This window comes from Rhyacophila brunnea, unplaced genomic scaffold (genome assembly GCF_057557595.1).
Source record: "Rhyacophila brunnea isolate RB1 unplaced genomic scaffold, BYU_Rbru_1.0 scaffold_11, whole genome shotgun sequence".
NCBI classification, from domain to species: domain Eukaryota; kingdom Metazoa; phylum Arthropoda; class Insecta; order Trichoptera; family Rhyacophilidae; genus Rhyacophila; species Rhyacophila brunnea.
This window is the reverse complement of record NW_028232763.1, coordinates 8,935,574-8,953,489: the sequence shown is the minus strand read 5'-3', so window position 1 is coordinate 8,953,489 and position 17,916 is coordinate 8,935,574. Positions and strand designations below refer to the sequence as shown.

At 29.8% G+C, this 17,916-nt stretch overlaps 1 protein-coding gene across 1 annotated transcript in view; it reads right to left on the bottom strand.

The window, feature by feature from the left end:
• Nucleotides 1-11,395: 11,395 nt before the first annotated feature.
• The window catches only part of LOC147078335 (uncharacterized), a 41,262-nt gene continuing 34,741 nt past the window's right edge, over nucleotides 11,396-17,916 (bottom strand). The window contains exon 3 of the mRNA XM_085960541.1: nucleotides 11,396-12,308. Within this exon, the coding sequence (XP_085816667.1) occupies nucleotides 12,193-12,308 (116 nt within the window). The 3' untranslated portion in view covers nucleotides 11,396-12,192. The remainder of the gene's footprint in view (nucleotides 12,309-17,916) is intronic.

The window sequence follows — 17,916 nt, the reverse complement described above, 5'->3', positions numbered from 1 at the left end:
TATGGTGATAAAATTAAAGTTGTTACATATTTATTTTCATAAATATAATATTATAATGAATTTAATTCTATAATTTATCTCAACGGCTGCCAATGGTTAAATGTCCGAACAACTAACTATGGAAGACAAGGGAAAAAGCGACCGATTTAATCCCCTTCAGAAATATAATCATTAAAAGTAAGTGAGGTACATAGTACTTGCAAGAACTACGAGATGCCTTTTTGATATTGAATTTTGCTTTAAATTCAGATTATTAAAAAAATATACAGACTAGAATTATTTTTTTAATATGTACATAATATAAATAATAATTTCAAATATACAGATTAAAATGTATTTATTCAACGCAGCTAGAATATTAAGAAAAAAAATATGTACGTATCTAATTAATATGTAATATACACAGTGCAACAAAATATTCGCGAAAAAATTACTTCATGGAACGGCCCAGAAGGGAAACGCTACAGAGGAAGACCCCGTGCGAGATGGCAAGACGACATCACAAAGACAGCGGGACCAAATTGGCCACAAATAGCCAAAAAGCCAGTGGGACTCTTTGGAGGAGGCCTTCACCCGAAGAGGGATTCTTGCAAACCAAACTAACTAGTATCTTAGCATTAAAAATATTATTTAAGTTACAATTACAAAATATATGCTAATATAAACGTTAAATACACCTGTTTATTATATAAACATTATTTATTAATATTATATACATAATAAAAATCTTAATATACTCGTATTATACAAAAATTAAAAAAAAAAAAAATAATTAATATTATATAAACTAGATAGAAAAAGAAAGAAAAGGAAAAAAATACAATCATAGATAAGATATATATACAGAATAGATATATTCATAGGTTATATATACATTAGATTTAGTCAATTCACTGTTATTTACATTTTTGTTTGTAAGAAATAAAAGGTTTCTTTATTTTATTTTATTTATTTATTATAATAGAAAGAGTAAAATAACTTGTTTATCGTAACGATTCGTATGTCTGGGGATTGGTTAAATAAAACTCGGAGAACAAGTGACAATTTTGCTACAAATAAATTAAGGTGTGTAGTGATTTGCAGTTAATTTAACCGTTGACATCGGTAATAATTTTTCAGCTTATATTTAATGTTATATAAAGTCTCATTTTTATAACAGTATGCTCTTGAATTTTAATCATAAAATTCTACGAACAGTTTTAATTCAATGTCGAACAAGTACTTTTAGTCTATAGTAATAATATTACTTTCTCATAGCTTTGTAAATACAAAATGGTACTAATTATGAATATTTAATTTTAATTAAGACTTCGAAATCGTTTAATTATAAAATTTCCTGATAATTAAACAATAAACGCTAATTAATTTTATATTTCAATTTTCAAGATGTTTGGGAATATTTAAACCATTACTTTGGCCGGTTGAATTATTATTATTTATGCGAAAGCTCCTTAAATTTAATCTACAGGCGAGTCGATAACCCTCCCTAGTATTCATCAAGAAACGTCTAGTGTAGAATGATCGAAGGAATCCCCCTTTCTACGTCTTGACCTTTATCACTTAAGAATGACATTTAAAGGTGATTTCCATTACCGAGGCTTTAACGTCACGTCAAAATTTACAAGATCAGACTCGCATTTTACGATTTCATACGTTTCGCTGCACTCAGCGGGTTGGATTTATTATATTATAGAAAAATTCTCACAGCGTCCTAATAATATAACATTAAAAATATTATGTTCTCATGCATACGTACTATTAAAATTACATCTTATGAAAACTCTCACGAATTGATTAATATTTGATGTAATAAATCATGATTCAGTAAATACATAAATTCTCACACATATTCATCGTAATCACCAAGTAAATATTATTAATAAATTCTATAGTCAATGTAGATAATAAATAATGACATGTTTTCTTGTTAATAGCTACATTGATTTTTTCTGTGTAATTATCAACGTCATTTACGTTGAGGGTCGCAAATTCCACTGATCGGAACAGCTCCATTACGTTCAACAATCATTCACTTCTCACTCAAACTCTGTAGATTCTTTTGACTAACCACTCTATTGAGTTATGATTCGTCCACGTCCTCTTCGACTTTTGACTTTTTCTGTGACTATCAACCTCAATTTCAATCATATAAATGAAGTACAAGTATGCATCTTATGCAAAACGTTGAGAGCATATCTTGGTTATACAGTATATAGGAGTTTATGCGCTTGGATATAAATGAAATTCGGAGCATCGTCTTCTAGCACCACAAATCAAAATTGTTCAACCATGTCCATATTTCCGCACCGCAAATGCACATGGAGAAGATTAAGGATTGTACTAGACATCCTTAAGCGTATCTAGTTATGCTCTTGCTCCTCCAAATACTTGTCATCCTCATTCACGTCGCTGTCCAAATTTTCTTGGAAGAATCCATAGACAAATATAAAATATTTTTTTCTCCAGTATTTATTGGGGGCCATTTATTTTAGGTTAAATTATCAGCAATAAAAATCTCCGTCCAAGTTCGAAGTCAATGCCTTTTTTTCTTTAACCTCATTTCACATTTTTTCCTGTCAACATGGTTTTCTTCTCAATAACAATTATATTCAGATTCATTGCCAGGACATTTTTTAGCTATCATCTCTCATTTTGTAATGTTCTACGTTTTGTTCTAAACCGCCTGTTAAGAAAAAATCGGATCGATGGCCTCTAAAATTCTATAACGTTTTGAGTCCTGTTAGAGGTTCATCTGGGATCCGAGATAGGGGCTTTATTTTTAAAATGGTGGAAGTCATATCGAATAGACAGATTCGATATCATATCGAAAGAAAGTATTGATATCAAAGTATCGAAGTATTTGTCAAAAATTATGGAAACTGTGTCAAGTCAAAATTAACAACGCCATTAATAATTTTATTTTCAAACCATTAAGCGCAATATTTCCTGGTAGTCTATATATAATCATTAGTAAGTTTTGTAATGTTTTTTTTTATAAATATAGGTAATCTTCATAAATAATCATTTATCATGCATTCATTTAAATGACGGCATACAGTTAAATTAATATTGACCACCATGTACTACTACAGCTGGTGTTAATCGGACGAACCTTGAAGTATTACAATATGGAATGTGACGGATCTACAGTCGAATACAGTCTGGATGACTCGGGAGTCGGGACAAACTCCAGTATTCTTAATGAATTTATTTTTAAAATACTCGTAGAATAAAAGCAAAATAAGTGAGAGAAGCTATCAAATACTCATACCATAAAACGAGAAATTGATATTTTAATCCTCTCCGGAGTTTCGCTCAATTTGAATAAATATTTGAGCATTTTATATTTTTAGCTCAGTGAATCTCATACAATCTTTTTTCCATGTTAATCTGACAAGTGTCATTGCCATGATGAGTGTCGCTCGATACGGATTTTGAAGCTTTTTGTTGCAAATATTCAAATTTTCTTAATGCAAATATAATCCGCGAGCTTTTTGCCACCGCATCATATTTCTTCCATTAGCACCCCACCATATAATAAAATAGAAAATCAAACGCCCTTAGGGTAGCAGCTTTTTGTTAAATTGTATCAATCAGAACTGATTCATAAATATGCTACATAATATTACTTAATTATAGAATTATTCCTATTTTAATTTTATGTTATCAATACATTATATATATATATATATATATATACATGTACAGATTTTTTAGTACCAACAAAGTATAACTACTACTAGTAAACTGTTAAATGACCACTGAAGTTGAAAGTCAGCAATAATTAATTTCATACATAAGTCATTAAAAGGTGAATAACTACTATATTATTACACACCATACCGTTCAAATGCGAATACACTTATTCTTTTAGAAACGGAAAGTTTACCATAGCAACTCAATGTTATATTCAAACGCCTTACAACAATAAAATATCGTTATATATTTGCATATCATTATTAAACGTACAAGGAAAAAAAGTATCTTATGATATATACGTGGCAATATATTATTACAATTAAGTATTTTTTATAGACACACGTCACAATTTAATGTAAATAAATGAAACACATAGGTGGGTGTGTCATTTTTTATTATGTTAAAACTAGTGTTTCTCAAAATGTTAACTCCGGAGCCTTTTACAATAAACCTCGAAATATTACAGTGTATTATAATATATTAATATTTATAAATTTAATGTAGTACGTGAATTATTGATAAATATAATACACTACCGTACATACATTTAATTATTTAAAAATTCTAATATTATCCCAGTCGAGGCTACTCTACGATGTCATGCAATCTCCAGGAATCCTAAAATTTCTCTACAAATGTATTTAAAAGACATTTAATGCATAATAATGTATTCACAAAATAAAAACAAATATTGGTACCTACGTATTTAAATATTTCCCGTTATGGCTATCGTTTATTAACGTTACAGCCATAAAGATAGAGCCGTCTCTATTTTTGTTATATAATATATTATTTATTATGGCTATGTCAAATATGTTAGTATGTTTATACTTATTTATTACTCTATCATATAGTTTTCTTGCTATTTTGACTAGTACATGTCCTTTTATTTATTACTACTATTTTTTGCATACTTTATGGCGTATTAGCCAATCATCGCTATGTCATAATACTGTATTTTTTTTAATAAATAAATACTTAAACAAATATTATTTAAATATCACAACAGCGATTTTCGATCATTTTATGCAATTTAATAAAGCGTTATTTAAAAAATACTTTGGTACTGGATGTAGATGGAATATTCATTACCTGCACCTAAGCCATCAGAATATATTACGCGTATTCTATACTACATATTTAAAGAATAATAGTTTGACTAACACTGTTTAATATAATATTAATTAGGTGTACATATTACCTTATATTTATGGGTAAAACTTATTGTGATTTTTTTTATGTACATGACGTCTATTATTATTAACTAATACCTAGTGTGGTATATATATATTTAAAGCAACTTTTTATGTATATTTAACTATACCGGAAAATGTAGCCTTATCATAAAAAATTCTAGATACCAGGCTCACTTAAAATTTAATTAATTTGACTATCGTGATTTATTGCTTGGATTATTTTTTTCAAAATGTTATTTGTGTGTGATAATAATTTAAAAAGTGTGTGCATATTTTTTTCGTTGCAATTTTTTTTTATTAATTTAATATTTTGTGATGTGAATTAAAACTGATATTTTAATTTGTTTTTTTTTGTCTTTCCAACAAGTCTCCTTTTCAGTTTTATATAAGGTATTTTTATTAGAATCCGGATTTCAAATACCATTGGATTACCTTCTGGATGTATAATTTTATTTTGTTTTACATTCGTGATTGATATTATTAGTGTCTCATCTCGCACAATATTTTTAAATACCAACAACTTAACAACATATATTTTTTTTAGAATAGTGAATAAATAAAAACGAACCAGAAAAGAAATACCACTAACCAAACCGCTTAAATATCTTACTGAATAGAAGTCAATAATTATTATAAAAATGGAAGGTTTTCTTTTTACCATCACTTAGTAATGCATTGCATTCAATTTTTTTTATACACTTTAAAGCGCCTACGATTTAGTGATGGACGAAATATCCATCCATCTCAGAATCCGTGGGTCCCAGATTCCAATTCCGCACTCAGATCAATCTCATGTGATATTGTCTTGTATACTAACTTTTCATCATTTTTCTGTTAATATAATATGTGACTTTATTTATGATACGTCCAAAATTATGACAGTGAGATGAACGCTTTTAATATTTGCGTATCACAGAAAAACGTAGATAGTCTAAAATAACTACTTTTCAGGAGAGCTAAAAGAACAATTACCCACGATGGCCGAGCGGCTTAAGGTCTGGGTCTGTTTTGTTTTTTACCCATATTGTTTTTCAAATTATGTATGAGTCAGAGTATGTAGCTAATATGTGGAGCAAATGGCTAACATCCATTTCTCGTAAAAACTAAATCTGTTAATACAAACCTCCACCCTGTGGAGGCCCACATGATCCTTATTAGGATCGGACATGGTCGAAAAAAAAGAATAATGTGTTTTGGACTGATTCAGGATGAAAATTTTTAATCCAGTAACTTGGTTCGATTTATCACATTTATATTTATAAATAATGCATTATAGATTTTTTATTGGCTCTAAAATCTGATGTAGATGACAATCACTTCTCGAAGGTCTTCATAAAAGATTTTTTCGAATATTCAATGCTCTGGATTCAAGCATACTAAATTTACCAGACCCTTATTCAAACTGTAGACTCGACTTCATAAACGGATACGTTATTGGACATACATAATTTTTGAAAACACTTCTGAGAAAATATATTAAAACCAATAGAAAAAATATTTTCGAACCTGCATCTCCCGGGTTTCGTGCCCACGCACATATACCACTATGCTAAAGGTACTATATTTAATTACGACAAATCTTAACTAATGGCTCTTATAATAACTCTCTGAAACATTTTCTAAAATGAGCTGCTATTGGCTATCGGCTATTTTATTTTAAATCAAAGTAGGTATTACTTTAATTACTAACCGACGTCACGGATCACTCCAAGATACTTTAGTGTTGTAGCTTCCTTGCTAATGATTTTTAATTAGTTACTTTTTTTATTCAACGAATAATTCACAATATTTAAGAATGTACCATTTTTATTATTGAATATTATACTATTACATAATTTTTGAAAACACTTTTGAGAAAATAAAAGGATACGAACGTTATTATTTAGCATACATATTCAACTAACTCGCTTTTTCTTTTGCATACAGATGTACTCCTAAACCTCATCACGTTCCTCAATTTCTGAATGACGATTCACAATAATGACACCTTTATTGAATTTTACTACTAAACAAATTTGCTTCCTTTTTTAAATCTAAATTTATAATTTTTGTCTCACGTTTTTTAAAAATGTATCCATCTAGATTGCCTAGAAAGACTGCGATACAACAATTTGTTTGTTAAATAAAGGTTTGAATGTATTAAACAGAGTGCCATCACTTTATTTTTAATCAAATTTCACGGAAATAAGCATTGCGTATGAAATATTCGCCATTTAATCAAATTTACAAGGAGCCATTTTGGAATTTAATAAATGGGGTGGTCACTGACTGAGTTATCGTTATTGAAATCTGTCTCCATATCAAAAGTGACCACTGCAATCAAAGGGAAAGGGGACATAGATGGAAACATAATACAATACCGTACCTCTGTTATTATGCGTTACCTAGATACAATTCAACGTACAAACTGATTTTTATTTGATTAGAGACGTAGACCTTGGTGGACGTATATCAACTTTGATATGGGGAGTAAAATCCAGTTTTACAGGTATACGTACTCCAGATACAGTGTTACTGAAAAGTTGTTTATTTGTAATATTAAATTATTATTCCTTAAATATTATTTTAACGCCCACGGTGGCCGCGCGGCTTAAGCGTTGGACTATCACGCCGTGGGTCCCAGGTTCGAATCCTGGGTCTGGCAAGTACACATATTGTTTTTCAATTTGTGTGTGAGTCAGGCTATGTACCTAATAGGTTGAGCAAGTGGCTGACATCCATTTCTCGTAAAAACAAAATCTGTTAATACAAACCTCCACCCTGTGGAGGCCCATATTATAATCCTATTAGGATCGGACATGGTCGGGAAAATATTATGTATACTGATTTCTTTTTTTATTCATATATATATTTTTATATAATATATTATCTGCACGACCTTGTATAATTAAAGTTCTATGCCTTTTCTAAAACCACTAATATATTTTTTTTCCAACCATGTCCGATCCATATAGGATCATATGGGCCTCCGCAGAGTGGAGGTTTGTATTAACAGATTTTGTTTTTACAAGAAATGGATGTCAGCCACTTGCTTAATCTATTAGGTCCATACTCTGACTCATACACAAATTGAAAAACAATATATTGTGTGCTTGCTAGACCCAGGATTTGAACCTGGGACCAACGATGCTATAGGCTGATGCTTAAGCCGCGCAGCAATCGTGGGCATAATGCATAAATAAAGGTTTTATACTGAACGTTGATAATTTTTGTGAAAACTTGTTTTCTAAGTAATTCAACAATACTTACAAATAATTATTATAAGTAAATTACCATTTTCATTCCTAAGCGGAGCATATTGGCATGGCACTTTTAACTAGGTAGCCAATACATTGCACTGTATCATAACATATATTTTTTACCAATCGCGGGATTGAACCTGCAACACTACTTCAGAAACAAACAGTCTACACTATGAGGCTATCTATCTATATACCCAATCTACAAAATAATAAAATAAAAGCTTAAGACGACATGACCTAATTGAAACTTAAATCTATATCTCTTGATTACCAATCAGTTGGATTAACATCAAACTACAGTAATAGACAATCATCGATTGATACTCGATGAAATTTTAATAATATACTTTCTAGGTATTTATGCCACCCGAGGATGCTGAAAGACAAAACATGGACTTCTAATACCGATTCAAATTGCATAGTAAAACTTTAATCAATTAATATAGTAGTATATTTTGATTAGTATCTACCTACCTAATCCTTTATTTGTAGAATTTATTTAAATAGTCGAAAAGCTCAACAGTAGACCGATAATTTATATTTAGCTAAATTGATACTGCTTTCTATTTTAGTGGTATTTTTTAGATTTATTAAAAAGATTTTTTTTCATCTTTTTAGAGGAATTGCTATACCCACAGAACAGATAATAAATAGAATACCGATAGGCTATATTCAATACGCCGCATTCTGAAGCAGGGTTTTGAATGTGTGAGTGTCCTACGAAAATGAAGCACGCATTATGCACGTGCAATAGTGTGTGTAATACACCAACAGTAAATGAGCGTAATTGCTTAAACGAGAGCAGTTTTCAGTATTCGACGTATAATGTATTCTTGACCCGTGTGTAAGTTTAACCCGGATTCTTCCTTACTCGAGTCGGTTATCTGCTATCGCCTTACCCGTTAGGTATTTCAGTTCCCATGATTTCTGAGTTCCCTGGTTCCTTACCTTAATAGACTAGAGAGAAGACTTCGTTTTTACCTATATTGAAATGATATTTTTAAACAAATTAAATAGTTATCATATTATAAAATAAATCATGTATGGGCACGTTGATTTTTGAACACTGAGTTGTTGGGGTGTCCTAAATAAAATGCCCTACTGTTCTTTATGAAAAAGCACTCAGTCATATTGGGTTTGCCGCTGCGAAGGATCGCAAATTGTTTGCGTTTCAAAATAAACTCGATAAAACAGCGTAGCTTTCTATTTACCTTTTTCCTTATTTCCATTCCGATACGATTCACTCTGCTTAATTATTACGGAATTTTTGGATACGTACTTGTATTAACATGTCAAAAATTTGTCGCAGGCAAATAATGTTAACGAACTAGTCTAAATTAAACGCATATAGTAAAGGAAAATTTAAAAATTAATGTAATTTTTATTATACAAAGCCGAATGCATATTATAAATAATACAGTGGCAAAGGATAGAGGTAGGCTGTTAAGATTCGACATAAATAGTGCACACTAAACTTTGTCTGTCACACTTTTTTTTTCCAGTGAAGATGGTGCTATTTAGTTTTTAATTTCAATTATTAAACTCTGCCTAAACGAAATCATAATATTTCACGTATGCTATGGCGATCCGACAAAAAAAATGCATTCTTTTTCAGTCATACTTAAGATCTTTTTTCGTTGAATTAAGAATAAGCACATATTATTACAGCTGATGATGTGGGTTAGTTTTTTTTTTAATTAACTAAACCCTGCCTAACCAAACTATAATTGATAAAAAATATTCTTCTCTCTATAAAATATCTAAAATTATGTATGGTTTAATGGCAAAATTTTAGATATTTTGTTTATAAGCGGATATTTTTTGACTATTATTCACTATGCCTTTATAGCAGGTTTAATTTAATTTTAAAAACTAACAAAAATACTATCTACACATTGTAGTCTTAGTCCAATGAAAACGAATTCGTATGATTGACAAAGTTTAGTTTGCACTATGTATGTCGGATATTAACAGCCTACCTCCACGTTTTGCCACTGATATTGTAATAACCATAAAGGTGTTAGAAAGAATGAGTTTTCATATAGATACGTACATTTATCTATCTTTTCTAACCGTTTCTATCTTTTCTAACCATCTGTATTAAGCTTTCTAATATAAGTTTATACTAATCTATCAATATTTCTAAAGTATATATTTTTATGAAATTTTGATCGACTTTGAGAAAATTTTATTTTAAGAAGTTTAACAAGTCTACTATCTCTTTATATATATATATTTAATAGTGGTATATACTTGAACATACTTATTACTGATTTCTGTCAAACATTGACTTATATTTTTTCATTACATCAGTTCTTTTAATATTTTCCAATTTATCTTATCTACCTATCAATACCAACTCTCTACTTTTATTTTTATAAATTATAATACTTGTATAGTACCTTACATGTATTTTTTTTTAAATATTAATATAACTTTCATCAAGACAGATTTAGGTGTCCGCGCAGGAGCTTTTTAACGAGGGGTCCACAAATTCAAACTTTTAAATATTATTTAGCAAACACTATTTTTTCCAACTGTAATCTATAAAAACCATTCATAATTAATTTTAGCAAGCCTTTATTTCCTAACACATTCTCATAGAATATTTTTTTCATTTAATATAAGAGCGTTAAAATAATGTACTAATATTGAATATTAATTTTTAACTTAATTTAATATAACAAAATAATTGTTGTTATAATATATATCAACACTTTATAATAATTAAGTAAACATTTAAACTTTTATAATCCATCATTTAATTCAAAAATAATTAAGTACCTACTTATATGACTTAATTAAAATTAAATTTACTCTATCTATATGTTACGTTTAAATTGTATTGATCTACCGATTAATATTAATATAATAATATATTCTTTTAACACTACAACATGCGAAGAGGTTCAACGATAGTAGTGTAGGTTAACACCCAATCTTTAAGAAATTCACATAAAAATATAGTGTGTCTTCATCGAGAATCAAACCCGGAACTCCCAGATGACAGGACAGCGCCTTACGCACTGCACAGATAACATTTATATTAAGAGTAATGTATAATATATATTATATTAAAGTTTGTGTTCTGAAAAAGGTTTTACCTTAGGTGTTGTAATGTAATGAAATTTGTGTTATTTTATGTAAGTGCTTGAGTATGTAGATATTTGTATTTCTTAAAAATTTTGCATTGTATACATGTTAACATGTGACATATAATATTATTTAGAATATTTTAAATAAAACACACCACAGTTTCTATGTTATAGAATTCAATACATGTATTATGATTTATTTATTTGAGCAACTTGTACATCACTTGCATCATATAACTAATACATAAATTATTTATTGCACATTTAAATCACAAAAACACAACTGAGTTTATTTTAATTTATTACAATTATACTTACAGACTAAGCATTATGACTACAATTCGTATGAAAACATAAATAAAAATGACTGAAACAAACACACTCAAATTGAAAAACCAATTTTTACTTCACATAAATAATTATTATACACAATACAATACTCATTTACTTAAGACAAAATTAGATTAAAACACACAGGAACTATACAAATAATACAGCACCATCATATTTGAGTATGCCTATGAAATTGAATTATACATTAATAAATAATACATTTATAATTCGGGACTTCTAATGAACAAAAATTTGACTACTTAAGTAGGTAAATATTTCATTTATTTTATAAAAAATGATAACAGACATAATTGCTTACATAAGTATCAGTCTATTTTACATAAGTAATCCAGTAGTTACTGTATTTTTTTAGTTGGAAAAAAAATATTTTTTAATTTAAAAAAGACAGTCTATGATGATTAAATGTTAAAGACGAAGATAATGAAGACAGGGGATTCTTCTTCTTTCTTGAATCTTAAGTGATTTCTTGCGGCCTTCAGAGTTCATATTTTGCTAGGGAAGTTTTATGGTAATAAATAATATGTTAAGCGAAGGAGGTGTTGTGGAGGGTGACTTGGAATTATTTTTAATTTATTATTATTGACTATTTTTCGGTGGTTTTTTCGCTTAGTGTAGATTACCTTGCGCGCTTGGGGGAACGAAGCCGTATCCTGATGCTCCTACTACGACGCCGCTGCTGTCAGCGGGATTGCCGGGGGGAGATGGGGGGAATACGACTGGTCCTGAAAAAAAAATGAAAAAAAAATGTCAAAAAAAATCGCATTATTGTACCTATAATCAATGTTTTTAATGCTAAGCATTCTACCTTCTGTATTAAATTTCCTTTCTAATAAATAAATTGTAAAAATGTATTATAGTATCAGTTGATATCCTGCAAAGTAATCTATATTTAATTATTTTGATAAAGTCCGATCCCACAAAGATCATACGAGACTCTATATAGTGAAGTTTTGTATTAAGAGATTTTGTTTTACGATGAACAGATGTTACTCAACCTATTAGGTCCATACTCTAAACACACATTGAAAGACAATATATATATATATATATATATTCCAGACACACAACATTATAAATCGATGCATTGGCCACTTAGCCATCGTGGGTTTTAATCATCGTTATCTGAGGGTCATACTTCCACTATTCTTTGTCCCAAGTTTTTTACTGCTGTGTAATTCATTTAATAACATGTATTATTAATAGTTAACTCAAAAGTTCACCATACAATAATTAATTGAGTTGAATAGGTATAATCAAAAATAGAACTATCCATTATTCAATATTTCAAATTTACTTTGAAAAAATCTTGTATATTTTAGGAGTTAATTATATTTTTTATATACAAGGGTACATTTGTAAATATAAAAAAAATACTATATAAATAAATGATGCATACAAACTCCTATATTGAATTGTGGAGAGTTCTGGTTTTGATTCTATAGACCGCAATTATAATGACAACTCCAATTATGCAATATATTAAAATCTTTTGTACGATGTATTAAATACTTTCATCACTTATAAGTATCCACAAGTGGGTACTTATAAAATGATGTTTGATTCAAAATTATAGTATACAAGATACTTTATTTGAAATATATTATTAATACTATTATTTCTAATAAATAATTCTGTATGAAGTTTTTACTTAAACAATAATAGAAGTTAGTTCAACTCAAATAACATTTATTCGTCTACATCTTACACGTTTATTGACCAGTAAAATATCCCAAGGAGCCGATCGAAGCAATAATGAATTATTTCATAAGCGCCGCCATTCCTTTGTCTCGGTCGGCTGAAACCGCAATAACTACTTTGGATCAGACCGCTATCATTCAGTATCCATCCGTGCCCAATTCTGTCCCCCTGTGACCAAAATCTAAAGTCACGCTGCCCCCCAGCCCCCCTTTAATTTCAGAAACTTTGCAGAATGTGACTAATTAATTTATGCGCAAGCCAACCGAGACAATAAGTTTCAATATTAAATCTCGCTTAAATGCAAGTTCAGCAGAACTCAGCTGTACATTAATTTGTACCCTTTGATTTAAAATATCACCAAACTTTTACTTTATCTCAATGATGTAATGGCAATTTTAATAAGATATTGTAGTTACCTACGTGTTTTATGAAGTGTAAAACGATAAATAATTTAATTGTTTTAAATTTCCAATGGTAATTCTAAATTCAAAAAGATACATCGTAAAGATATGATATATCTTTTATAGAAATTATTAAATAATTTCTACCGTTTCACTAACGATTTAAGAACACTGAATTCAATTTAGTTACAAAAGTAAAATAAATATTACCTACGTTGGAAACATTATTTGTCAAGTAAATACAACATAAATAAAATTAATCGGACGTATGTACTAATACGTGGGATAGTAAGTACGTGATTGTTTGTCTAAATAATGAGGGCACACACGAGGGTAAAAAAACGTTTTAGACAGCAAAGCGTTTTACGTACGCGAGTATGGTCCTAACATAATATAAATCTCAGAGCATATGTATAAAGCTTGATATGAATGAATCCGCAGTGCGAAATGATTTGCTTTAGTACCCTATACTTTAAAAGTAAATCATAATAGTACGACCCATCGTAGTATCGAATCACGCTTATGACCGGGGCAGTTAGTTGTTACATAGTTATTTTTTACCTTCAAGTTATATGCTCTAAATTGAAATAAAGAAAAACAACGTTTCGCATTGACCGAGCCAGTGGGACTTGAATCTATAACCTGCATATTATCTAAATCGCAAAACGATAATCTGTAATATAATATTATAGTGGATTATATGTCAATTTTATTTTATATTGTCATTGACAAAAAAAAACATACACCTACGTCTTTTTTACATATAGAAAAACAGCTGAAATTACTCGTAACACACTTGATTAAGTGATACAAATCTTACTGCCTTTGGAATATTTCAAAAGCACATACGAATCTTGCAAAGCATTTGCTTATGTTTTTCACGCGTTTTATCGTAAATCTATTAGTACTTAGTCTGTAAGGGATGTTTTCTTAGACACAACTAATTTTCTGTGACAATAATGAAAATAGAATGGTCTGTGTTTTTGAACGTTGGCGGATGTAGACTGATTAATTATTTCCTTGCAGACGGTCGTTTCATTCAAAAAACAAACGAAGTAACCAATAGACAGCGCAGGACAGTAGATGAGATTAAAATATAGCTCAAAATTCCAAAGATATCCCCAAACATTAGCAATATATCAAGTACTTTGTAAAAATGCATGTTTTATTTCACTTTCAATAATGTATAACATTATTGAATTTGGCAAACGTTTGATTCAAACACGCAACCCACTACAAAATTTTGGTTTTATTATACATATTTTTATTCAATACCTACTGGATTCAGAGAGACATATTATATACTTGGCAACTCTAAAAATTATTCAGTAGAATTTACAGTATCGTTGTTATTAGACAAACAATGGTACAATTCATGGCCTGCATCCTGAAACGGGGCCCTCTACATATCGCTAATTTTAAAGGTGACGCTCTATAGTAGCTTTTTGTAATAATTAATGGTATTCGAAATGAAATTAAGGGTATTCAGTCTATTATTAGCAAACTTAAATCCATTAAAATTTACATTCACTTGAATTTTGGAATTGTTGACTATCGACACATTTTTTAAATATTAATACTCTCCATGTGAAATTGCGCCGCAGGCGATTTTTTTGCCGTTAGAGCAAATTTGTGATGTATGTTTATCTCACTTATCAGATCGAGCCTTCAGGCTAGACCCCAGTGAGCCTCCCCCCTTCTTGTGGGGGCCATGGTTCGATTCGTTAAGATCTACGTCCTGTATGATATTCCTGAAATATTTTCTGACATGAATTTGTCAATCTAACGAATATACATATTCATCTTTAGGAGCTCTACAAGAGTTCTTATAGTGAGAAACTGTTTCTTGCCAATTTATTTTTATCGTAATGACTATAGTTTAGTTTTTGTTGATATATTATCACATACGCCCTGGTATCATTCATAAACGTGAATAAATGTGAATTATTTACCATTCATTTAACTGGCATAAAAATAAGTATTTCTTAATAATTTATCGTATTATTTAATTTACAAGAATTTACATTAGAATATAGTAGAGGTAACACTATTTTCTTCAGATTGTGAGATCTTGTTAAAATTGCATTTAGCATGGTTAGGATTAAACAATGTTTAATTCTTTTAATTTTACCGCACTTATAGGTTTCATCACCATAATGGTACCGTTTTTCGAAGGCGTTCCATCTATAGATGATCTGCTTGCCTTACTCATATTACCCTCAGAGGCTTGAGTCATTTCTCATGGTGACAGTCGATTCTCTTCAGGTGAAACGGTCAACGATATAAATTTTCTCATTGAAATTCTTTAATTTCCTTATCAAAGCATCTCATAGTAGTCAAACATAAGCAATTATTTGGCAACGATAGAATAGTATATTATATTACACTATTCATTGCACAAAAATAGACTTCCAAAAGTATCAAAATATTTGAAATGTCCCAACTTAATCTTTGGGATCGAATCGCTAAAAATCCGCTTTGCGAATATTATTTTATCGTATCAGCTGAGAGTCACATTATTGGAACCGGCGGTCTGTCGTGAATCGAGCAGAAATATAGGTATCTCGTTACCCAACTGCTGCGTTTGAAATTGAGACCTACAGTAATAATTATTTAATGACAGAGTTTGCCTGGCCGTTTTGCCAAATCATGATCCCTGCGGTCGATAATGTCAAATGAAATCAAACAAAGAATCCCACGAAACGATGCAGTCACTGAGTTAACTTTTACGGTGCTTTGAAACACAGGCAATTTCTATAATCTCAATGACTCCATTTTAAAATACAACTTTTAATATTAGACTCATCAGCTTTCGAATTTATATTACAATAGTCTGTCATACCGTGAAACTAGTTCTTTAACGTAATGTGACGGCTGAATTTGGAAAAGAATTTATTAACACAGTAAGATTTAGTTTTTTTTTTAAATAGATAACAATTAATAAATAGATAATTTAAGATCTAAACAAATCCTCGTCCTGATTTATATAAATATTTAAAGAAGGCAACTAATATAATTTTTGAGGCTTTCACGGTTGTTTTTTATCGTAGTAGACTTTTGGGTTTCCACCGTGTGTTCTTTTGCCTTCTTTACTCGACGTTTCGGGCTCGTTGCAGAGGCCATTATCAAGAGATGATATGTTTTATGGTGAGCTAAGAGCAAAAAAGCAGTAAGAAAATATTAATAGGGATGATGGATCACGGTTCCTTTCTAGGTTGCCTTCTAGTTCACGTTTAACGTCCATCTTGCGGAAATATTAAAAAATGGCTTTTTTGCTCTTAGCTAATCGGATTTCTTTTGACATTCTTACAGCAATGTTTACATTCACATACCTACACTACATTTTCATCATAAAACATATCATCTCTTGATAATGGCTTCTGCGACGAGCCCAAAACGTCGAGTAAAGAAGGAAGAAGGACACACGGTGGAAACCCAAAAATCTATTACGATAAGGCAACTAATATTAACTTAATTTAAATTATAATGATGATAAATAACTTTGTTGGCGGTATTTGAAAACACCTCTGAGAGCTAAGTTTTTATAAAATATCAGGAATGATGGTACTTGTCGGTAGATTAGAGACCTCACCTGTTGCCTTACAATCTAAAAATGTATTAAAATCTCACTCTGCCCAAATTTTTTCAAATGTTTTCTAAGTCATACGTTTTTAAATGTAGAATTTTCAATCTTGTATTATTCAGTTTAGAATAATAAAATTATATTTTGTTAAATCCTTAGATATTCGTAAAAATTATGATAACAAAATCATAGGTCCTGGTATAATTATTTATGGATATTATAATAATTAGTGTGAGTATTTTTTATTGTTATTCATTTAAAAGGATTAGAGTTACGGATCTATTTGTCTTTCCAGACTATAGACTCGTCATCAGACCGTTAAATTATATTTTTCCTTAAACCGGTCGATTGAAAACATAGTTACGTAATGCTCTCTGACAACCAAATTAAATCGTACGGAAATATAATATTAGGATGACGATTTTTTTTATTTATCAACGTATTAATTTCTGTATTGTTTTTTCATTATTTTCTATTTTTTTAACTGGCCGTCAGCAGAATAAAGGTTAAAATAATTTGAACGGTTGGCAGAACTGCTGACTTTGTCGGTCATTCTTTGTGTAATAATAATTATGTAAGACCTTGAATTGCTATACAAAGTATAATTATTATGTCAGCATAAATACCTACAGAAAAAGTTCATCGAAA